The 24,634-nt window shown below is 42.0% G+C and overlaps 2 protein-coding genes across 2 annotated transcripts; one reads left to right on the forward strand and one right to left on the reverse strand.

Annotated features, from left to right (window-relative positions):
• Positions 1–1,425: 1,425 nt before the first annotated feature.
• On the forward strand, positions 1,426–16,878 carry col28a1b (collagen, type XXVIII, alpha 1b). The gene is given in 35 exon segments (XM_048261934.1): positions 1,426–1,447; positions 1,572–1,617; positions 1,619–2,135; positions 3,302–3,322; positions 3,460–3,525; positions 3,698–3,751; positions 4,020–4,064; positions 4,184–4,210; positions 4,474–4,518; positions 4,613–4,657; positions 6,258–6,311; positions 6,961–7,029; positions 7,395–7,463; positions 7,986–8,054; positions 8,415–8,483; positions 8,783–8,851; positions 8,961–9,029; positions 9,275–9,343; positions 9,584–9,655; positions 9,864–9,932; positions 10,402–10,473; positions 10,828–10,896; positions 11,143–11,211; positions 11,402–11,470; positions 11,596–11,664; positions 11,882–11,950; positions 12,356–12,424; positions 12,620–12,688; positions 12,941–13,021; positions 13,187–13,222; positions 13,356–13,392; positions 13,891–14,445; positions 14,880–15,058; positions 15,435–15,672; positions 15,875–16,878. Coding segments are annotated over 35 exon segments (3,420 nt in total). The 3' UTR covers positions 16,048–16,878.
• A 663-nt stretch (positions 16,879–17,541) lies between these two features.
• On the reverse strand, positions 17,542–23,821 carry si:dkey-256h2.1 (uncharacterized protein LOC337520 homolog). The gene is made up of 12 exons (XM_048260976.1): positions 23,313–23,821; positions 22,950–23,089; positions 22,623–22,798; positions 22,308–22,468; positions 21,975–22,115; positions 21,504–21,625; positions 21,220–21,388; positions 20,687–20,832; positions 19,917–20,059; positions 19,555–19,681; positions 18,922–19,055; positions 17,542–17,756 (listed from the first exon to the last, which is right to left on the reverse strand). The coding sequence occupies exons 1-12, from the start codon at positions 23,786–23,788 to the stop codon at positions 17,637–17,639; spliced, it is 2,055 nt and encodes a 684-aa protein (XP_048116933.1). The 5' UTR covers positions 23,789–23,821; the 3' UTR covers positions 17,542–17,636.
• Positions 23,822–24,634: the final 813 nt, after the last annotated feature.

Here is a 24,634-nt window from a genome sequence, read left to right on the forward strand (position 1 = left end):
TTTAAATTTACCCCTTTATAATGAATCATGTCACGACTGTTGGTGAGAGAGGTTTATCTAATAATAGTTCGTGGAGTTTGCCGACCCTCCTCAAAAAAGCGCTCCATCCCATTGGGAGGATAATTCCTCTTCGTTGAGAATCAGCGCACTAAAACCTGTAATGGAGAAGCAGCTGCACGCAGAAACCACTACATGAGTTACAACTTCGTTTTAATGAGAGTAAAGGTAAGCAATTAACATCTGTACAATTTCCACACCTCACATTCTTTACGCGGCATGGTTGCGAATGCAATATTTATGTATTTTAGAAGTCAGAAGTGATTAAGTGAAATATTTTTTAATTAAAGCAGGCAGATTTGGGGAATCGAAAATGGAAAGGTCAAAAGATGACGAATATGCTCACACGACATTTATTGTTTGAAAAACTAATAATTCGCATACTCTTTTTTTACTGTTCACAAGTGTAGCGTGTGTGTGGCATAGGCCTACAGTATTCTTCTTTTACTGTTCACAAGTGTAGCGTTCTATTTAAGTGTTTTAATCATTTGATGAGTTTTCAAGCGCCGGACAGAGTGGGAGGGTTATGACTTATCTTTAAAAACGACAGTTTTGCCAACTGGCTTCAACTAACTTTAATATGTTTTGATGAATGTTTAACTTTCGACACAGCAAGTTACAGTTAAATGCTGCGTCAAATAAACCCACTATTCACGTAGTAGCCTAAGCCAAATATCTCAAAAGTCAATGATTGACATGATGAGGCATTTGACGACAGCTGTCTCCATAGGTCAGGAACGTGCTGTTGGAGAGTAAAACCATATGTGATGATATGAGTGCCAGGTCATCACAAGCGGATTTATTCTTAACCAATCAAAAATCACTATCTGTACTGCTTGTAATGTTTTTGTTCACCCTTAAAGATGATTTTGTTCAGGTTTTATATATATATATATATATATATATTTACTATTCTGAAAGCAGTTTCAAATAGTTGTCCCTTACTTGGGTCTGTCATCGGGTAGGAAACCCATCAGTATATATTTGTGTGTCCAAGACCAGGCCGTGTGATATTAGACAGCATGGGTAAAGTCCTGCTGCTCTTCCTGGTACTGTTGGCCCTTTCACCTAAGACTAGGGGCCAGAGGAGACCCACGGGACCAAGAGGCAATAGCAGGGGTAAGATTGTTTCTTTCCAATGAAGATATAATACTTTTCTATGAAGATATAATGAGTTTTGCACATATCAATTGAAATGACTAATGTAATATATTTCCTACTCTGTTACTTGCTTTTGTTGTCCTAGTTAAAATTAGAAACACTTTGTAGTCTTCGGAACTTGGCACTGAAGTATCTGTGTATATAATGACTGGACTGGATATCATAGACTGGCACATACTTGTGCACTCCCACATATCGTCCCCTGCTATGACATTTCAAAGTCTTTGTAGTAAGACACAGTGGACTGTTAGTGTGTGGTCACTCTCATTCCTTCTTAGCCACAACATACAGTAGTTGGAGTTTTTGAATTTTCTCCCCTGGGGGCCGTCTTCCCACATTAAAACTCCTCGCAGGTCAAGTGTGTCCCCTGGAGCTGGCGTTTATCTTGGACAGCTCAGAGAGCCAAGCACCTCCTGTTCGAGAGGCAGAAGGCCTTCGTGGACACGTTCAGCCGCGGGGTCGCGCAGCTGCAACCGGGCGGCTGGGAACTGGACATCCGACTGGCCGCCATCCAGTACAGCAGCACCGTATTCGTGGACCAGCGTTTCTCCGACTGGCAGAGCTTGGAGCACTTCCTGCAGAGCGTGGCCAGGATGGCCTACATCGGCCAGGGCACGTACACCACCTACGCCATCACCAACGCCACGCAGCTCTTCGCCCAGGAGACCAAGCCGGAGAGCGTGCGCGTGGCACTGCTCATGACCGACGGCTCCGACCACCCCAGGAACCCGGATGTGATCGCGGCATCCGCCGAGGCGAAGGGCAGCGGCATCAAGCTCTTTGCCCTCGGCCTTTCGGACCAGGCGCGGCAGAGCCAGAGTAGTGCCAAGTTGCGTTCCATGGCCAGCTCTCCTGCCAAGATGTACGTCCACTCCCTCACAGAGGCCAACCTGGAGGAGACTCTTCTCAAGGAGATTGTAAGTAGAGTCCACACACCCATTGTTTGACACCATCAAATCAAAAAAAGTTATAGTGGATTCCTGGCTTTGAGACCTCTATGTTTTGTTAACCACTGTTGAAATCTTGGCTGTGGGTGGTGCTATAAGGTGGTGGTAGTACACCATCACTACAGGTTCAAAATAATGAAACCAATGAAATGAAGCCAGGATGGGGGCCATGGTTGTGTGGTACGTTGTGTGCTTACTTAGCCTACCTTCATCAAGTCACACATTTCCTGGGGATAACAGAACCTGTTGCAGTTACTTGGGTTTTTGATGGACTTTACCAGTGTCCATTGTCTTAAGATATAGTGTTGCCTTTGAGGACTTGGTGTTTGGGTAACCAGTGTTTCTCTTGACTAACTAACTTCTAACTTCAACTTTGCAAGTTCATATTCACAACAAATAACATACATTATTTTAGCCAACAGAACTATGTAGGCAGACCTGATTATCAGAGGCATTTGTTTTGGTGCCCCTTTATGATCTTGGAATATTCCAGATGGATGCCTGCGTGACGCTACAGAGACAGCATAAAGTGTAAGAGATTTATACCGGAAAATTCGATCACAAGGCAAATAACTTCACATTAGCAACCGATATAAATAAAAAATCCCACTTGCTATTGTCTGTCTGCTGTATGGAACACAATTCGCGTAAATCTCAGCTGGGTGTCCCCAGAGGAAGGTCACTTGTCAATGCCTGAATGAAAGTGTGCCTCAGAAGATTTTCCACATATGCACACACAAGTGGCTGGCAGCGCCCTGGGGGTTAAGCCCTGTCTACAGACAGACAATAGTGGGGACTGTGTTGAAGTACAAACTGAATGGCATTACATTTCCCATTTCCATCCTAAACAGAGGGTCTTTACTGGGAGTCATTGCTTGGCAGGGGAGAGGGAAGAAGGGGGAAATCATTCACTATGTCCTTGCTAGATTTCTTCCAAGCAGTGTAGGCCTACTCTAAGATACTTTGCAAGTAGTGTAGGCCTACTCTAAGATACTTTGCAAGCAGTGTAGGCCTACTCTAAGATACTTTGCAAGTAGTGTAGGCCTACTCTAAGATACTTTGCAAGTAATGTAGGCCTACTCTAAGATACTTTGCAGGCATACTCATCAGCATGTTGTCTATTTTTGTTTTCACAGAGTGCCATTGCTAAAGAGGGTGTAAGTATTTCTTTATACAACGTTATTGCATCAGAAAGTATCACAAATCTACAATCTTTTAAATACTTTCAGCAGGTTGGCAGTTCTAACTTTAATGTAACTTCATTAACTAACTCCATTATTCCGTGACATGTTAGTGTCTCAAGGCACAACCTCTGGTGTGTGCGTGTGAGAAGGGAGACAGAGGCCTGGCAGGAAGTCCAGTGAGTTCAAATTCCATCAGTTGAATTTAGCACTTTGCTTATATTCTGCATTTCTCAATAATAATTTATAATTTAAGCCATTTGAAAAGACTTGTCATAAATGTTGTCAAGCCTTATAAAGAGATTAGTGCTTATGTATGTAAATGAATTACCAATTTCCCTCTACATTTAGGGCAAAAAGGGAGACGCAGGATACGATGGGCCTCCAGGGCCAAAGGGCTCAATGGTATGAGTACATATCTGAATTGATTGATTGATTGATTGTTTGATTGATTGATTGACCGATCGGCTGGTTGGTTGGTTAGTTGATTGTTTGGATGATTGATTGTTTGGTTAATTGGTTAATTGGTTGATTGGTTAACTGATTGCTTGGTTAGTTGCCCTACAAATGGATGGGTTGATTTGTGTATTGCTTGACTGGCTGAGTGGGTATCTGTGTGTGTGGATTCATCAACATCTGCTGTCTGTGCCTCTCCTGTGTCATATGCTACCAGGGGCCGCCTGGTGTGGATGGCAGGCCTGGCGTCGATGGCGAAGAGGTAAACTGTAAACTGTAAACATAGCAATTGGTTTCAGTCTTTCATTCAATATTTTTTTAGTATATAATCGGATGTTGTCGATAATTTGTGCATTGTTTTTTTTTTGTCTGTATCAACAGGGGGCGTCAGGTTTTAAAGGTGATAAGGTAATGTATCTTTGATCAATGGAGTGTTCCTCAGGTATCCATCAGACTAGTCCATCATGACTGTAAGCATCATCATAAACATTAATCTAGCAGGCACACCACTGATTAACATCATTAAGTCCTGGTTGCTGAAGTATGATCCCATACATACCTCAGCCCCTGCTCACATCCGTAGAGGATAACCAGTAGTGATCATTTACACTCATTCCCACTTTACGTGGCTGATCATGATATCACGTGACTTCATGTGAACTATGCTGCAGGGCGAGAGAGGGGACTGCGGTGCCCCGGGGGTGAAAGGAGACACGGTAAGACCTTTCCATCACACACAACAGTACAGTCCATATGTAGCCTGGGACCAGTTGTGCAGAGACTAACTGGACCATGGCAATGTTTTCACAGGGCCTGATGGGACTGTCTGGGCCACGGGGATTTAAGGGAGAGCAGGTACAGTATGTCTGTCTTGTCCTGAATTGTGCATTTAAGAAGGTTAATCACAGAGGGATAAGGGATTATTATTTTTTTTATTAATATTGTGATACAAAATAATAATCATTTCTACTGTTTATTAGGGAGCAAATTATTTTTATGTTTCAGGGAAATTTAATTAGCAATATTTTGCTATGGTTTGATATCCATGTTTATGTTCTGGTTATATCATGAACAGAAGGCTAATTTCAAGTATAGTGAAGTATATCTGAATAAACTGATTACAACATCTTTATTAATCCCGATTGTAACAACCAAAACAAGAGTACCTCGCCAAAAAGGGAAATGTATACGGAGCTGAGTCTTCTTCCCCGCCCGTGCACTTATGGAATGTGAATTAGGGATTAAAGCTAATCCGGAGGCTAACGTGTATCTAAAGCAGTGAATCCAGCCTTGCAGGATATTATTTGTTTTTCAGGAGTGGACTTTGTGCCGAGGGATTAGCCCAGGCGCAGAGTCGCACAGCTCAACTTTGCCCTCCAGCATTGGCATGATGACAGCGACTGTTTTGCTGTGATGAGCTATTGAGAGTTTAGAGACACCCAGCCCCTCCTGTTACTACTACTACTGCTTACATTGCTGTTACTTCTTTGCTACTATACCTCCACTACTGCTGGTACAATCTATACTACTACAAATAGGACTTCTGTGCAAGCTCCATTGATGTACTGGTATTTTTTGTGGAATAAGAACACAATACAAGCTGTTCAGTTGATAGAAAGACCCACAATAGGATTGCTATGCCTTTGCCTTCTCTGGAGGGAGAAAAAGACCTTGATGAGCTGCCAATATTAGACAAAGGAGGCAAATACTGGAGGAGGGTGTGGTGTGTTGGCTGCAGATCACAGTACCCCATGCAGCCACATTGTATTGTTTACATTTCAGCCATGTTATGTACTATGACTATGGTTTGTTTATGTACCTTCATCTAGACATGTGTATTGGCAAGGACCTCACAATACCATGCACATCACGATACATGGGACACGATACAATACATCACAATATATTGCAATACAATACATATTGTGACATATTGCAATACCTTTAACTGAAAATGTAAACATAGAGCTGGAACCACCCTGGCAGTGAATGTTCATCAATAAAGTATCTATCTATCTATCTATCTATCTATCTATCTATATTATCTATCTATCTATCTATCTATCTATATGTAGATCACATGATACTGATAATTCAGCAGACAAATAATACAAAGAAATTGCAAAAATATCGCTTCATGCTTTAATAAAAATATAAATATTTGGCGGCAGCAGTGATATGATATATTGCACAAGTGGCGATACGAATACGATATATCGATATTTCGATATTGAAAGCACAGCCCTACCTTCATCACACATCAGGCATTTACATCACTTAAGTACTTCACACCAATTTTATTTGTTTGAGTTATACACTACCAGTCAAACGTTTGTGTCCAAACGTTTGACTGGTAGTGTATGTTTCAGGATGTATTAGGTATTGTATACTGTGTCTTATTGGCCATTGGCCATTCATGACAACTGATGTTTTATTTTTGTCATTTAAACTTCAGGGTCATTTGGGCCCTCCAGGGGACCAAGGCTCAGAGGGACTCCCAGGGCCTAAAGTAAGAACCCCCCACCCCACACATCCACACGCACCCATAAGGGCCCAAATTAAGATTGCTGAACCTCAGCCAGCTAAACCCCCCCCCACACACACACACACTTACAGGCAGACAAAGACTGCCAAAGTGCCCCCTCCCTCGTTTGTCTATGTCCGTGGCATGGCTGTTTTCACACTGTCTGGGCTTCCAGAATACTTATGAGCTGACCTTTTCAAAATGGAGCCGTCTCAGTTTGAATGTGATATTTCTGTGGGGGAGGTTGTATGACAGAACAAGGGGCACTTTGACCACAAGACAGTTTTATAACTCTTGAAGACTGATCATTGCATAGACAATCTGTGACATTAAAATGGCACCATAAGCCACACACATTTTCCCATGATCCCTTGTATGCCATTTTAGATCACTCTATTATTAGTAGAAACAGTAAACACATAATAATAATAATAATAATAATAATAATAATAATAATAATAATATGTTTATTTTATATAGCGCCTTTCTCAAACCCAAGGTCGCTTTACATAAATTGTTGTTGCATTATTTTTACAACAGAATATTATAATAATGTATTTATTGAAATTACAGCACATTTATAAGAGCTTAATGAGGCTGCTGTTCAATTTGTGGCCTCTTTATCTTATTTCAGGGAGATCGGGGACCTGTTGGTGCTTCTGGGCTACAAGGAGACATTGGCATAGGATTCCCAGGTCAAAAGGTCAGGGCATAGTTTTTATTACACTAACCATATATGCTGTATCTCTCATTACAAGAACACATTACCAAGATTATTTAACATTCATCATTTATAGTAGTTATCATTCACTCATTTGGAAGTGAACACTACCATGCTTAATGCATACACAATGTTTGCTAACAGTTTTTAATATGTGCCCAAAGAGGAGAGATATAAACTGTGCAATGTAATGTGCTGATGCAATGCATTGTGACGGGTGAAGCAATGGCTTGTCGACCTGGGTTTGATTCCAGAACTCGCCGCAGCGAGTCTGTGTCGCTTTGAATAAAAGCGTCTGTGAAATACCAGTCAACTTTAACTTTATTTTATTCCATGGTGGATTTCAGGGTGACAAAGGCAACCAAGGACGGCCAGGACCTGCTGGTCTTGTAGGGGTTGGACAGCCAGGTCAAGCAGTAAGTTAAAACTTGCCTTTTCATATCTTTGTCAGATTCTTATTTATGTGGATAGGAACCTGGCATGAGTGTGAATGGATTCTTCACACAAGGGTCACAGATGTAATGGTAGATAATTTTTCTCATGAACCACAGAGGTATTTTGCAAGAATTACACAGCGGTACCACATCAAGATTTGAGTTGCAATTTTTGAAGGATTAGCCGACATCTGGACACCTTTTTAACTTCAGGACTCGCCAGATATTCTCAACTTAAAATGAGGCCACAGACCCACTGCCCTGTGTAGAAAAATATTCAACATTCTAAGTTAAACTGTACATTCTTTCAAAAAGCAGTATTGACTTTTCTACTTGTATTCTCAATCGACCCTCGTGATGTATTTCTGTAGTCTTCTTGTCAGCAGAGGTTTCTTGCATAGAAATAGCATCAAACTAAAACATAGTGTAAGCCTAGTTTATGACTTTGGCATACCCTCTGAGGAAGGTGAGTGAATGATTGTGTGATAATGTGTCTGTTTAAAGGGCCCCCCAGGAGCACCAGGGCCACAGGGCATTCAAGGCGTCCCAGGTGAGGGTCTACCCGGACCCAAGGTGAGTAGTAAACAGACCTTTAAAGTCAGAATGACATGTGGGACACACACACACACACACACACACACACACACACACACACTGTGGCGCAAGTGGATAAAGTGTCCATACCACATTCAAGTGTAAGTGCCCGGAGAGTGTCCACTTGGCACCTGCTTCCACAGGCACAAAAGCCGCAAAAATATAAATAATAAGGATGTCTAATAATAAAATAATAATGTCTAATGATAATGAAAGAGAATAAAAATACAGTGACATGATATTCATTGAAGTGCTGTATTAGATACGTACAGTATGTACTGTATATCTGAAACTGATTCACTCACCCCACACCCGCATCTGTCATTGCTCATGTCACAGGGGGAAAGAGGCTACGAGGGCCCCAAGGGTGGCCGTGGTCAAACAGGAGTTGGAAGCAAAGGTGATAAGGTAGAGTATATCATGAGGTGATGTGTAGTTCTATATGAATCCTGTTAGGGGTTACATCAACTAGTCAAATATTAAAATCACTAGTCGGTGTTGTCCGCAGCAGTCAACTAGTATTTCCAGCTTGTTGTGAAGGTAATGGGTTGTGTTGCTGTAGGGATGTTGTAAAGGTAATGGGTTGTGTTGCTGTAGGGATGTTGTGAAGGTAATGGGTTGTGTTGATGTAGGGAGGTTGTGAAGGTAATGGGTTGTGTTGCTGTAGGGAGGTTGTGAAGGTACATTCATGGATTGTGTTGCTGTAGGGAGGTGCAGGACCCCCCGGTGTTCAAGGGCCAGTGGGAGCTCCTGGACTGGGAATCCAAGGAGAGAAGGTTTGACAGAATCAACTCATCAAGAGTGGTTGACACATTTCAGCAAACATATGTTAGGATTAATATGTAATAATCGGTATTGATGATAATTGTATCATCCTTTCCCAAGGGCAACCAAGGGCCATTAGGCCCACCTGGTCCGAGGGGGCCTCCAGGCCTGGGGATTATGGGACCAAAGGTAAGACTTCTCTGTCAAGTATCCGGTTGTTTTGTGAGCTTAATTAGGGGCTTTTTTTTTGCTGTGACTTTGCATTTTAATGTTCTCTTCCATACAGTATGTACTCAGTTGTGTGGTGTGTGGTGTAGTGTATGTGTGTGTGTTTACTGTAAACACACACTAGATGTTGATTTATCCATACAGTCAGTTTGATTTTTATGTGTGGTAAGGATGTGGTGTTCTAAATTGACACATTGTGTTGTCAGGGAAACCAAGGTTTCACCGGTGAACCCGGACTCCCTGGAGAGCGGTCTATTGGGAATCCTGGTCCAAAAGTACCATTTCATTTATTCACATAACCTATAATACAATAGCAGAATGCCACATATTATTTTACATACACATTAATGTGTTGGAAACATGTTTTTTGTATATCTGAGCTTGTTGGCAGAGCTGCAGTCCATATGATATACAGCACCATTCTTTTCTTAAGTGATGCATAAACTAATCATCTGGTTTGCCGATCTGTAAATCTGGATTTGCGCAGGTCTAAGTCTTTAATGTCTCTTGTCCAGGGGGAGCCTGGTCTACCAGGTTTGGCTGGAGCCTCTGGCATCCCTGGAGTTGATGGGGCCTCAGGGCCAAAGGTGGGAATTCTGGGAATAATGCGAGAGTGATGTGGGAATATTGGGAAGGCTGGAATCATCTGTTCACTTTCATCACCTACAGAGAGTCATAGTGGATTCGTATTGAACATGTTTTTAGCGTGTTATTTTACTGTACATTTACTACTGGTATTTGTCCTTGAGTGTTTTAATAAATGAGGATTTCTCATGTAATTTGTATCGTTGTCAGGGTGATCCAGGCTTACCTGGGCCTAGAGGGCAGGATGGCCCACCTGGAAGGGGCTCACCTGGAGTAAAGGTACACTGGCCGTCTGCTGTATCTAGTCATTATTTTAGTCCTTTTTCAAAATATATGATGTGGATTTACATTTCAGATACACACAGGTCACAGGAGAGGTGTTTCTTCAATGTTTACTGTTGTGTCTGTCTTGTCCTTGTTCTTTTATGTTTAAATGCTTTTGTATTTGTTTTTGTTGTTATGCAGTAGGCTCTTTTAACAATGGAGCGTGTAATGGTGACCACATGAATTTCCTACTTGTGGATAATAAACCACATCATGCCTTGGCCTTGACCTTGTTAGTGCTATGGGTAGGGAATTTTCCACAGCGGCCAATCAACAACCAAGCTTATATACCATCAAAAAAACAGAACAGCCTTTAAGAGCATTTCACTGGGTTTTTCAAGCATCGAAATAGAAATGTTGACCCAAAGGCAATGAAATATATGTCCTGCTGGTCCTGTTTACTAACTGTAGCTGACTCCTGCAGGGTGACAGAGGGGACAGAGGTGGACGAGGCCAGCCTGGGGGGGCGGGGCCTCCCGGGCCTGCAGGACCGAAGGTGAGCACCACGATGACCACTATGGTGTCAACAAAGAATCAAGACATTTTAAAGTAATTTCTACTGATATAGAAGGGAAATATAAGCTTAGTGTCCTCATGCAATTTAATGCAATGCAAGCAACAGTCAGTTTAAAAGCCACTCACTCACAGTATTTAAAAGTTGCTTAAACTACAGTGGTGCTGATGAGGCACAAATATGATGTTTGTTTATATTTGATTATTTGTTTATGCTACTAATGATGTTTGTTGATATTTAATTCTATTATAAATTTAAGTTTAAATAGCTAATGATGTCTGTTTGTATGTGATTATTTGTTTGAATTACTAATAATGTTCATTGATATCTGACTAGGGAAGCCCTGGCTCTCCTGGTCCACCAGGAAGCGTGGGACCTCCAGGGAGGGGTATACCAGGAGAAAAGGTACACTGTGGTGCTTTATCAGTGCCTGGTTGATTTGTATTGATCAGTTGTTCGAGGTTTGATTCATGGTCTGGCAGATTTAGGAAGGAAGCAAATGCCGTGTAGAATAACTCGATAGGCAGCATTATATTTTTTGTTTGACGCAGCATTATGGCAAATGAAAGTTGCCAATATCGGGTTATCCAACGTTCAGCATTTTCCATTTTTTCACTTACAACTTTTTCACTCACAACTTTACAACTCCAGGGAGACTCGGGTCCAGTCGGTCCTGCAGGCACAGTGGGGGAACCCGGCATTGGTATTGCAGGCCCGAAGGTACGCAACAGAACACAACCATCCATACATCCACCTGTTCATCCATCCATACATCCACCTGTTCATCCGTCTATATATACATACATCTGTTCATCCATTGCTTTCATCCCTCCATCCATCTATCCTTCCTAATGAGAACACGGAGTGTCCCCTGTGCTCAGATTAGATGAATGTGTTCTTCCTGTTGAAGGGTGAGAGAGGAATACCTGGAGCACTTGGGCTACCTGGGGCCAAAGGGGAGGGCTATCCTGGCCCACAGGTAATAGCAGCCTTTTTGAAAATTAGCTCCACCACAACAGCTACAACTTGAAAGTCTGTTAGTTGTAACAATACTAACTAATAATAATCAACCACTGGAGGTAAATCCCATGTTTGACTTATTAGGGAGTCCCAGGAGTAAAGGGACCTCTAGGAGAACCTGGTCCAGAGGGAAGAGGTCTACCAGGACCAAAGGCAAGTCAACCATCTAGCAGAACTCAAGTTTTCTCTTCGGTGGCCTTAATTTTAATCAGTGCTTTATTTTAATCAGTTCTAGATGCTTCTAGCTGCTAGGGGAAAAAAGCAAAATGCATTTTAATCACAAAACATACTGTAGCATAGAAAGAAATATTCAGTCTTGGTGTCAAACCTTTGCATCAAAATTCTTTTGGAAATGTTTTTTATCCCTCAGGGAGACCGTGGCGCCACAGGACTCCCTGGGTTTCCCGGGGCAACAGGGACAGGACAGATTGGACCCAAGGTGAGAGGATACACAATGAGCACAATTAGCATATCATATGCATATCACTGACAGCTCTCGCATAGTTTAAAAAACCTTGGAAGTTATATGTAGTCATTTGACAGGGAATGTTATGCAAAGTCTTGTCCAATCTAGTGAGATCCTGTATTACACAGTGTTTCCTCCTCCTGATAGTTAGGCCCTTTATTGTTTTACTCCTATCACATTATTGCTCTTTAATCCAGAAAAGAGAAAGTCCACAAGTTAGTTATGTGAAGTATATTGTGTGTTTTGTGTGATATGGTGTAAAATGGGTTGGCTGTTTATGCCACTGTGCATAAAACTGTGTGCTAAATACGTTCCTGTACTAAATAGGTTCCTGTGCTAAAATGCATGAGGTGAAGTGTTCTGATCCGTGTGTTCTAGGGTTCCATGGGTCCGTTGGGCCCACCAGGTCCACAGGGCCCTCCTGGGGAAGGCATCCAAGGGCCAAAGGTCAAGATCCTATTTGTTAATATGGTCCTGAGTTCACTCTCTGTTAATATGATGTTTTTAAGAGTTGGCTTTGAAGTTGCCTGCTAATACTATACTGTAATAGTTAGGTGACACTTAAAGTTGTGTGCCTTGCGACCATTTTGCTTACTAAGCACTAATAGTTGTTTACCTGGTGTGTTGTCCTCTTCACTCCAGGGTGATAGTGGCTATCAGGGAGTCCCAGGCCCAAGAGGTCCTCCAGGAGAGGGCCTAACAGGTGCGAAGGTAGGACATGCCAGACAAAGCCCAGGTGGCCATCCTGCAGTGCACACACCGTACCAGCATTCGTTATGTCTGGTTGATGTAAATGTTCTGGTAACATAGTAGCTAAGGAGCTGAAGCATGCAGTTGCTGTGAGGCGACTGGCCCTTATAATGATTGACGTGTGAAAGTCGCTTTTGATAAAAAAACGTCAGCCAAATGAATAAGTAAATAAATAAATATGTAAATAATGTGTTGTTTGTTGTGAGCCTGTAGGGGGACAGAGGCTTCCCAGGGGAGAAGGGCAAGAAGGGTGACATAGGAGGACATGGAGAGCCTGGGTCAGCTGGACCTGTGGTATGCTGCATTACCCTCCTGATCACTGGTCTGTCTTCAGAGTGGTCATCATGCTCATATTGATTTGCCCATAGTAGAGAGTGGGATGGGCTCAGTGTTGATCTGTTGACTTCAATGTAAAGATGTGTCTGTCTCTGAAGCCAAGAAATGTCTCTTCTATTATAGGGCAGAGTTGGAGAAAAGGGGGAGGCTGGTCTGACAGTGAGTGACTGTAAAGCATTCATATACTTTTTAAACTATTAATATACTTTATGATCATGTCATTATGTTAATATTTGTTGACCATTGCTAATATGTATTTCTTCACAAATCTATTCCAATTTACATCCAATAGAGAGAAGAGGTCATTGAAATTGTCCGGTCAATATGTGGTATGTGATAACTACGCTCAATCCTTTTGAAAGAAAAATCATCATCTAACTTCAATACAATACTAGATCTTGCTTCTTTATGTTCCTAGAGTTAGTGAGTAAGTTGTGAGGTGTATTGCAATTTCTAAGACTGGAGGCTTTTGGTAAAAGTATAGGAGTGATTTAGTATGGGGGCAACTGCTTATAGAGCCCGTAACATATTCGGGTCCAGGTGCCCACAGGGATCCAGGTTTGAGTCTGACCCAGTCACACAGTCACATTTCCCAGTCACACCCCATCTCTCTCTCTCTCTCTCTCTCTTGCTTCCTGTCACTCTCTACTGTCCTGTCTGATTAAAGCCCCCCCCACACACACACACACATACACACACACACAGTTATGTATGACTACGGCACTAAATAACCTCCATAAATAAAATATCATGAACTGTTATTCATTTAAATATTCCATATATTACGGGAGCTCTTTCTTCATCTGTGGCCTCTTGCCCTTTCCCAGGCTGTGGGGTGCGCTGCAGAGTGAGCCCCCTAGAGCTGGTCTTTGTGATCGACAGCTCTGAGAGCGTGGGCCCAGAAAACTTCGACGTGGTCAAGGACTTTGTGAACGGCCTGATCGACAAGGTGTCCGTGAGCCCGGACGTGACTCGCGTGGGCGTGGTGCTGTACAGCCACATCAACGTGGTGGTGGTGAACCTGTCCCAGGTGGCGCCGCGCGACCACGTCAAGTCCGCCGTGCGGCGCATGATCTACCTGGGCGAGGGCACCTACACGGGCAGCGCCCTGCGGCAGGCCAACGAGCAGTTCCGGGCGGCCAGGCCGGGCGTGCGCAAAATTGCCGTGGTGATCACCGACGGGCAGACGGACACCCGCGACCAGGTGAAGCTGGAGGATGCCGTCCGGGAGGCGCACTTGTCCAACATTGAGATGTTTGTCATCGGGGTGGTCAACCAGAGTGACCCGTTCTTTGGGGACTTCAAGCAGGAGCTCAACATCATGGCAACTGACCCAGATGATGAGCATGTTCATTTGATCAGTGACTTTGCCACACTGCCAGGTATGCATTTGGATACACTCAAAAAGACTATACCGTATGTAAAAATGTCATAGTACCAGAAAACCCATTTCAACACCTGATATCTGTTATTTGAAAGAAGGTAGTAGTTTGGCAAACTGATTATCTGTCTACTAATGTACAGTATTTTGTTGGAAAACTGAAGTAAACACTGAGCTACACAGTGGAGTGCACGAGTGGAATATTGTGTGCGAGTGTCCTCTGGGAAGATTTGGTGTTCCGATTTCTTGTGGTGGAAGGTTTTGCATCTGATCCAGCACAGAAGAATTTTGTTGGGACGTATTGTGGTGTTTACACAGGGAACTTCCAGTTCTTCAGTATGTTGTTCTTGTGTGTGTGTGTGTGTGTGTGTGTGTGTGTGTGTGTGTGTGTGTGTGTGTGTGTGTGTGTACGTGCGCGCTTGTGACTCATCGCAGCTCTGGAGCGCCAGCTGCTCAAGAAAATCTGCGAGACTAATGACGGAGCCCAGTTCAGCCGGTTCCCCAGCTCCAACCTCCCGCCGGGCACCCATACCCCGTGGGCAGAGACTCGGGAACAGCCCGAGAGGACGGACACGCCCACGTTTACCGGAGACCACAGGAGGACACACACAGGGGTAATGTGAAATGTGTTCGTCTGTTAGGCTGCTTATGGTATGTGGAAGTGCGCCACTGACCTGAGCGTGGACTTAGATCCCAGTCTAATCAGTCTAATCCTCAATAAATGTATGGTCTGAGTCATCACTGACTCCGGACCTGAGCAATACCTCCATCTAGCAGTCAATGAAGCATTACAAGAGGAATCTTGAAAGGAATCACGAGAGATTTTATTAGCATACATAAACTCACAAATCACTAAATATCCTAATAAACATCACCTCATATATTAATGTCACATCCCAGGAATAAATAATAGATAAAATTTGGATCTGAACTGAACATGACAGTGTCAGGAATTAACTGCTGCAAGACTTCTGTCAATCTGAAAAGCAGCCTGGAGCTCCTGGGGGTTATGAAGATCCAGCAAGACCCAGCATAGACGCTACAAGCAGAGTGGACAGTGGGAAGTCCTGGTGGTACAATGGCGGAGTTGCTCCCTTCCCCTATGTGCCCCCTGAGGAGCCACGCTGGCATCCCAATGGGCCTGAACACAGGTCCCCCACACAGCCGGAGTCTCCTCCTGCACCAAGCCTAGAATCTTCCATCACATTACCCAGCAACTTTACACAAGGTGGGCCATCATTTCCCCTCCACAAATATGTGTGTGAACTATGATTTTTTCAATCCAGTTATTTAGTTATCTGTCAATAAAGATAGAAAGGTAACCAGCCATCTTTCAACTGGAATTACATTTTAAATTCAACATAATGGATTTTTGTTTACTAGATGTAAATCCAGCAGACAAGTGACTTTCACTCTTGCTTCTTTTCCAGATGAGAAATGCAAAGATACCCTGGAACCAGGTCCGTGCCGGGACTATGAGGTCAAATGGTACTATGACCGCAATGCCAATGCGTGTGCCCGGTTCTGGTATGGAGGATGTGGAGGCAACAGGAACCAGTTTGAATCGGAGAAGAGTTGTAAGAAGTCCTGTGTGGGAGTATAATCGTCTGTCACATGAGACACTGAAATGCAATATTCACGAGCTATAAAATTAGCCTCAGAAAAACATGTATTGGAAAGTATGAACTGTATGTCATGAGACCTGGTTGCATATATCCAACCTGCTTTAAGTACTCAGAACATAGGAATTAAGTACCTCAACATATATAGAAAAACTTGGCACTGATCATTCTATTATGGTAGCATAGTCATGTTATATGGTAATATAAGTCACATCATTTCTCTATACACAGTACATAATAAGCCATCTCACACTAAAAAGAAGAAATTGTATTCCATAGTCTTTTATATATCCAGTGAATGGGCCCAACTACTTGGCAACAAACCTCTTGTTCATGTAGCAGGCTTATGCAATCTGTATTTATTTTACCATAGAAACAAAATGCTCCCTTTACACACTGTGGAGAATGTGTAGTCTTAAGATATTGCTCAGGTCTTAGGCGAACTTCACACCTGTTCATCTGCTTGAAGCAAACTGGTTTCTACATTCAAACATGCATACTTACATTCATACATACGGCAACTCTTCCACAAGCCAGGGTAGGACCAGAATAGAGATGCTCGAAGGCGAACATATTACAAAATAGGTTCTCACCTGCTTGCAGCAATACTATGTTACAACACAGTGTGTGGTTACAAAATTATATAATCAGTACGTACTGTATCACAGTGCTAAGCTATTAACATGGACATGACACATATTTTGAATGTACTGTATTTTAGTTTAACAGCTTTATCTAATTATGAGGATGTCTTAAAACTGTACAACATGAAATAAGTGTTGAATAAAAAAAAAAAAACATTTTTCTAACAATGTGAATTTTTCCTGTTTTTTTTTTTTTCTTCGAATCATCAATTGGCATTCTATGAATCCATATGGATGTGTGCAATACATTCCCAAGGCTTAGTGTGTCTGTGTGAATTTGTGGTTTGATAGTAACATGTATTCATGGCAGATGTCAATAATACAAACCCTTAGACCAGCGCATAGACAAGCCATCACACTTCATCTTCTGAAAGCTTTCCACAAAGAATTAGACACTTATAGAAGATTCTATCTGAAGGACCACAGGGATCTCAAATTAATGGCTGCTGCCACTTAGCTCAAACATTACCATCTACAGGCCAAACAACCCACTGGAAGTCATAAGTTAGGCCTACTTATGCCCAAGAAGCCACTAAGAATCTCAAAAAAATCTTGACCAAGGTCATCACATCACACTCTTGCAAAATTGAGGGAATTAGCCACTAAAGTATGACAATGAACTCTGAAGTGACCTCAATTCAGGAGTTCCTTTTGCCATTTCTTGGCTTGATTAGAGATATCGAAGAAAAGCTTTGGCTTTGTTTGTAGGCGCACAAACGTTCAAGGCAATTTTACTTTTCTTATAAAACTGCCTACAATAATGCAACCTCTTCCATGTGTAAAGAAGAATATATGAGTATGCTTTGTGATAAACAAAAGATAGTCTAAACAGTTGGAAAAATAGAGATTTTAATCACAGTGGTTTAGTAACTGACACACAAACCATTTAAATGATCAATCAAACAAACAAACAAGCACACAATGAATCATTTGTAGAACACAAGATATGAACACATGACAATGTAGCCAGGGTTGCTGGACGGATTGGGGTCCATTCCTTCATATAAACCGAAGTAGTGGATACTGTTGGCTCCACTCCAATCAAGCTGTAACAGTGAGTCAGAGAGGATTCAATTTGTTTAGATGACATTATTGTCTAAATCACTATGCACAACAATCAGCAGTGATAACATTATAATGTATTCTGTCTGAATAACTGAAACCGAACCGAAAATACAGAACTTATTGTTTTCTGGGCCCATTGCCATAACCAGCTGCGTGATGTCCAAGGATCAACTCAAGGATCCACTCATTCAAAATACGTCACACGTGTCCCTCAAGACTCTTCACTGAAGTCCTTCAGGAAGAACGGTGACTATGGTGCCCTAAATCACTGGCTCTTCAGTGGAACTTAAGCCGGACAAAATTCTTGAAACTATGAATAACTGTCTAAAAACTTTAAAGTTTCAAAATGAATCCATCTCTTGTGCTGAAATAGAAATAACCTCTCAAAGAATATTGATATTTTTGATTGATATTAATGTTTGAGTGATATTGATGTTAATGTTTGAGTGATATTGATGTTTTCATCTAAAAGTTGAAACATAATTATTTGACAGTAGAAGTTAATAAAATAATTTACAAACATTTACATATAAATTACACGTTACAAACATTTACATATAAAAGGCCCTAATTTAAATGACGAGTATAGTGTAAAGTCACTCAATGAGCAAAGTGTCTCTGGCATGAACTAAATATTGTGTGTTGCGTGGGAGCAGTGATGTAGTCCAGCAATGTTCGTGCTTAGGATCTTGCTCATACCTCGTTATTAAATTAGCTTTCTATAACTGATTAAGACTGAAAAAGTCCCTGATTACAGCGCATTTAAAGCCATTGTAAAACACACTGCAACCATTCACTCTGACTGTATTACATTTGTACATTACTCCACCATGAAATTATACATAATTTAGTGTTGCTGTGTCTCTGCATTGCTTGGCAACCATTCCACTACAAGAAATATATTTTTGGTGGAAGAATGGTTATTATATTATTTATGAATAAATCATTGCATTTCTTTTGTCAGTGTCTTTATTTCATGAAATCTTGCCAAATATATGTAGTAACGTTTTAGAAAAGCAATAAGCCTTGTATCATGCCTAACAACCAACCCTACCATCTCTTGGGGCGTACTACTTTTCCGCTATTCAAAATTCAATTTAAACACAAAATGTTTTATTAAGAACCAATAACACTCTCAACGATTACCTGATTAGTGAGGTCAACCCTCCATGGGTTGACCTGCAGTCCGTCGCACCAGCCCCCGCGCCCGTAGAGCCAGGTGCCATGCTCATTTGGCACAGCCCCCTCTGCCACGCGGAGGGCACAACCAAGGGCGCTTCCTGCACAGGGCATCAGAGTCAAAATATTACATCTCACAAATAGCATTTCCATTCCATACAAACCTGGCAACACTTCTTAACTCATCATTTCACACTGGCAGAAAAGCTTTAACACGTGTTTGCTGTTAAACAACATTGTGTTACTAGTAGACTATGTGTATTCAGTTTCATACATTTCACAGGTTCCATTTCCTAGAAAACTGTTCTGGGATCTCTTAATCAACTTGTCTACAGCGTGTGTCGGGGAGTCAGAATATTTGTTCACAGCAACTTTCAGACCTTGTGTCCTGAGAGTGGATTCAACCAAAGTAGGAAGCAGCTGTAACAGAGTTTTTTTTTTTTTTTATTGACTAAAGGTCCTGAATCATTTCCACTAGTCATAAGCATTGAAATCAGTACATAAGTACTTACATCTAGGTAGTATTTTTAACAATTACCCCACTGTCAAGTGTTTAAATAGTTCGGCTACAGGGACACAGCATTTCTTTTTTTTTTTTACCTGCAGAGTCGAAAATGCGGGTATTATTGTAGATGCCATTGACCAGGAAATGGTGCGAGGTTACACAGAACTCTCCACAGCCATACTCATCGCTACCATGGCCAGTGATGACGGCATACAGCTCAACCTGTCACACAAACAAAATGGTTTCAAAAGTCAAGGTGACACCCATTTGACATCACATTTGAAAAAAAGAAATCTTGTGGGTTCCTATTAAGGAAATCTCATGGGTTCTGTCTGACACAAATTATTACATTAAACAGTAGAGCAACTTACTGAATAATGATTTATAAAGGGCCAATTTATTTTGTCTATTTGTGCTATTTTATCTGTACAAAAAATACAAATCATCTGATGATTACCTTCTTGGTTGAGGTTGGGATGGTAAACTTCAGTGGCTGGAATCTCTTATTGTAGCCTTTGTCAAATGTGCCTCCATCAAACAGTGATGTCAATTTGAATGGCTGAAGCCTTTCAACATTGCCGGTTTCTTTGATTAAAATAGCTGGAACAAAATGGCTGACATTATTAGAACTCCCCCCTTAAAGCTGCAGCACAAAGGGAGAGAAAACCTTGTTCAAAAAGATGTTCATCAGCAACCAGAGTGAAATAAAAGCAACAAGTTAACGACAGTATGCGTCACAACCCCACTGCTTGAAATGTCCATGTGGATAATTGTGGTAATTAATAATGGTAATTTTTTTGACTTGGCTGATATTTTGAAGGCTGTTGCAGAGGGATGAACAGGTCCAGACGCCCCTCCAGAGACTCATTTCTCGCCATTTCACTCCACTGTTAGCAAGACACCTGTTGAGTTCCTGGAACACTGTCTCTCTCTCTCTCTCTCTATATATATATCTATCTCTCGGTTTCTCTCTCTCTCTCTCTCTCTCTCTAAGCCCATTGGCCTTCTTACCGCCAGCAGCACCAAGGGAACATGAGCCACTGTCAGGGACAAACCAAATAACAAAAAAAAAGACATTTTACGTGAGCTATTCGAATTTCAACGCATTCAGTTTGCTTACATTGTGAGGCCAATGGCCTCAAAAAAATCTGGGCTGTATGTTTGTGTGTACATTTGTTGTTTCGCATAAATACATTTTAATCATGTTAACACGGGTGAGCCTCTGACCTGACTGATTGCTTTGACTGAAGCGAAGGTTGAGGGTCACGACCCAGGGCATGGCCCAGGGCACAGTCTTCATGGTGAACGTACATCTCCCATTATTCAACAAGGGCATGAGCGGAGACACATCAGTAATCCAACGACCAATTCCTCTGTTGAATATGAACAGGTCAGTCAAGTCAAAACAAGCTTATTTATATAGCACATTTAAAAAACAACAGGGGATGTACTAAAATACTGTACAGTCAAAGTTACTAAACTGATACATTACGGCAAAGGATATAAGAGGAAATAGACATATAAAACTTATAAAACATATAACAAGCTTATAAGACATATAAAACATAGAAAATATATTAAAAAAAATTGAATAAATAGTACGAAAAATAAAAAGTGATAAAAGGTAAAAAAGGATAAATGCTAAATATACATATTTTTTTTATTGAGTCGGGTTAAAAATGGGACATGCTTAATGGAACCATCAAAAATAAAATAGTGGTAGGTAAAAAAAGCAGAGAAGCACTACAAGTGAGTGTAACCTGCGGAATGCGCTGATCCAGCGTCCCAGCTCCATGTTGCAGTACGGGCTGAAGTGGTCACAGCACACAAACAGCTGCACGGTGTGGTCCCAGTGAGCACATGTTTCATCCCTTCGGCCGGGACAGGACAGGGAGGCATCCAGCTCCAGCACGTTGTAGTCCAGCCCACCTGCCAAAGGCAACAGAAAACGCATGTTGAAACGAGCCCATTCTGGGACTTTGGGGAAAAAGCAAACTTGTGCCGTCCAAAAGGCCGGACAATGCAGGTGTGTGCAGAAACAGACCTGTGGGGAGGTCCACCGTGGCTTGAGCCCCATGTTCCCCCTGCATCTGGACGCGGTCAAACACAGGCACGACTGTAGCTGGCCTCTCTAGGTGTTCCCTCAAGCCCTCCTGGTATTCAAACCTACAGGGGCCACACATCTGACTGTTTCTGTATACAGTAATAGTGCTCTACAGTTATGGACTACATAATAAAAGTAGCACACAATCTTTCTTGCTAAAGTTGCAAATGTGTGTGTGTGTGTGTGTGTGTGTGTGTGTGTCTTGTCACGAACCAATACACAGACCAGGACAGCAGACTGCAGGACTCTCAACCTCAAATCTCTTACTTCATACCTCCACTTGTTTCTGTTTGCAATAATACTCGACTCAAGGCAGCACATATGGGTTTTACTGTAGCTGGATTTTTTCTGATGGTATTGACATGCTGCATGTTGTGAGCAAAAAGAAAATTGATCAATAAGTTCACTAACCACTGGGCCTGCCAGCTGAGGAATCTGAAAGTGGGGTAGAGGAGCCAGCCCGTCTCACACAGCACCCCCTGCTGGTCGATTCCAAAGAAGAAATTGGGAGAGGGAGTGGTTTGGAAAGACACGTTCACTTCTTTCCCAGCTCTAGACACCATAAGACATTTACAAGGATGCACACACAGAGAACAAACATCAGGAACTGAGAACAGGAAGTGTGAGCAAAGTTAACTACAGAAAGATAGGTGGACAGTAGCAACAAGCTGCTGAGTTTCACTTCTTCTCCCAGCTTTGTGGGAGTGCACTAAAAAACATGACTTCAGTACAAAGACAACATACCGAAGGATGTTGTCAACAGATGCCTCTAAGTGCACCATGGCAGCAGGTATTCCTAGCGCAGTGTAGCATTCCTCTCCAATACAGTCCATGTCTTTGATTGGATGCCCAGTTGAAGCATATACCAGAACTCCCACTGCTTTAGAGGCTGCCATGTTCTTCACCTGGGGCAGAATAAAAACATGTCACTTCATTTGGCAGTATATTTCCTATTGGCATCATTGTGTCAACTGGCTTTGACATTAGGCTATGTGAGAGTTGTACATTTGCAGTGTACTAGAATTCATTGTTACTGACTATGGTGTTAGACAGACATACCTTGGTGAAAAATGAACAACCGCTATCAGTAACCCATGCAACGGCACCTGCAACTGAGGAAGCGGGTGAACAACCATCACCTCCATCCCTCAGTCGGTATGGTTTCTGGTCCCAGTGGCCGTTCAACCAATCATACCTGGCGTTCAGTCGCTTGGCGATCACCGGTATATTCCATGCTGTGTGGAAGACAAAGATGTTTTGCATGAATCAAATTTAACTAACATGGGAGAATACTGTACATGATTTGGTTAGTGGACATGGAATCCTCCTTGCTTCGCTCCAAAAGTGATTGAGCCTCACAAATAAAAGCCTCTAAACGCAACAGACCTATGGAAGTGAACACAGCTTGAGCCAAGCCGCAGTTGTGTCCACTGCAACCCCAGGAATACAGGACCTTCGGGATCCAGTTGCCCAACGCAAAAACAGGGACGGGTGAAAAATGTAATCTGGAGAGGACATCTTTCCCCCTGTGAGAGTTAAAAAACAAAACAAAACAAAAAACAGTTAATTCTGAAACGTGAATATGAATATGCATTGAGGACTAACCTATTGGAATAATTCTGTCGCTTGTGTCCAGTAAGAACATGATTTAGTCATGTGAAACACATTGACACTTTCATCAAACTGCCAACACGCGTAATGGTCAATTTGATGCTGGGACGCGTTCTATTCTGGCCTCCTATAGCCTACCTGTGAGAGGCCGAGGCAATGTGATAGACCTGCTCCCTCATCCAAAGCGCGTCTTCAGCAGCAGAGTCATCCAGAGATAAAAACAATGCATGAGTGTTTTCGGGCAGGTACTCGACCAAGTCGGTCAGTGAGGCGTTTGAGGACCACAAGCACTCCAAGAAAGCCGACTTGTTAGTGAAGGCGTGGATAACCACGGACGATTTCTTTTGCACGGGATAATTAAATTCCCCATCCAATGTCTTAATCTGAAATGGAGCTGCATTGTCTCCCGGTTCAAAACCTGTAATGTCATTATGTTTTCTTTGATATTTCAAGTGGATGGTTTGAATTAACGGCTCCAAATTCCGCCTTTCCTCGTCTAGATTATGGGAAAGTCTCAGTTTAGACGATGAATATGCCTGTATTTGAAATCCTGTTAAACACGCGTTAATAAACAAACAAAATACAAACGCGATTATCAGACAAATTTCTGTCATGGTGCAAAAGTACCGTTATACACCAGACTTCCTTGTTTCTCTTCTAAAGTAGTATTAAACTAAGTGGGCGTAACCTACGGTGGCTCAAAGGGTCAAATAAGCTATCCATTTGAGAAAATGTGTGCATAGAGCTTCATGCATAGAGCGCTGATTTTAATTGGCAAGGGGGAATATTAATCATTTAGCCTATGTAGGCTAATTGAATATTCTGTTTCTCATACAACTCCACATCATTGTATATTTGTGATTATCTGCGGCTGGAAAACATGTGTGTTCTCTATACATAGATGGGTAATATGAAGAGAAGAATTTCCATCTCTCCATTGTGCGTCCTGTACAGAACTTGAAGAGCTCTGCTTTAAATTGCCGGCGTCAATTTTATACGCTTTTCATTTGACTGCCATTGCGCACATGGGATATGTTTATCAGAATATGTAGCCTAGAATGTTGTGTTCAAATCATTTCATTGAATTAACTTCAAATTTAACTTCAGTTAGGCTACAGGACGCCCAATGTGCAGAAGTTATGCTGCAGAAGGGAAAATAATACTTTGGTGAAATATCTAGTATTTAAAAACAACTTTTTAACTAGCCTACATTTCTTAGAGCGAGAATGATGGGCAAACTTAGCCAGCAGCTGTACTATGGTTGAAAAATATAAGCTGCCTATATCAAATGTAGATTTTATATCACTTTCTTTCTATTCACATTGTCCTTTTGTAGTTCATGCTAGAAATAACAAGGGTACGCAAATGTATGACATATATGCCACATACACCATCCAGACTATGGAGGTGACCAGACATGCCAACTCTCATTTTCATGGTGTAAATTGGGTTTGAACAAA

This window comes from Alosa alosa, chromosome 13, assembly GCF_017589495.1.
Source record: "Alosa alosa isolate M-15738 ecotype Scorff River chromosome 13, AALO_Geno_1.1, whole genome shotgun sequence".
NCBI classification, from domain to species: Eukaryota; Metazoa; Chordata; class Actinopteri; order Clupeiformes; family Clupeidae; genus Alosa; species Alosa alosa.

What these genes read in the sequence shown, in the direction of transcription:
- si:dkey-256h2.1 (XM_048260976.1), bottom strand. Translation starts at nt 23,788, where the DNA reads ATGACAGAAATTTGTCTGATAATCGCGTTTGTATTTTGTTTGTTTATT. An exon ending in ATTGCCTCGGCCTCTCACAG is followed by an intron (nt 23,090 to 23,312) that starts GTAGGCTATAGG and finishes TAACTCTCACAG; the next exon opens with GGGGAAAGATGTCCTCTCCA. An exon ending in TCTGTTGACAACATCCTTCG is followed by an intron (nt 22,116 to 22,307) that starts GTATGTTGTCTT and finishes TATGGTGTCTAG; the next exon opens with AGCTGGGAAAGAAGTGAACG.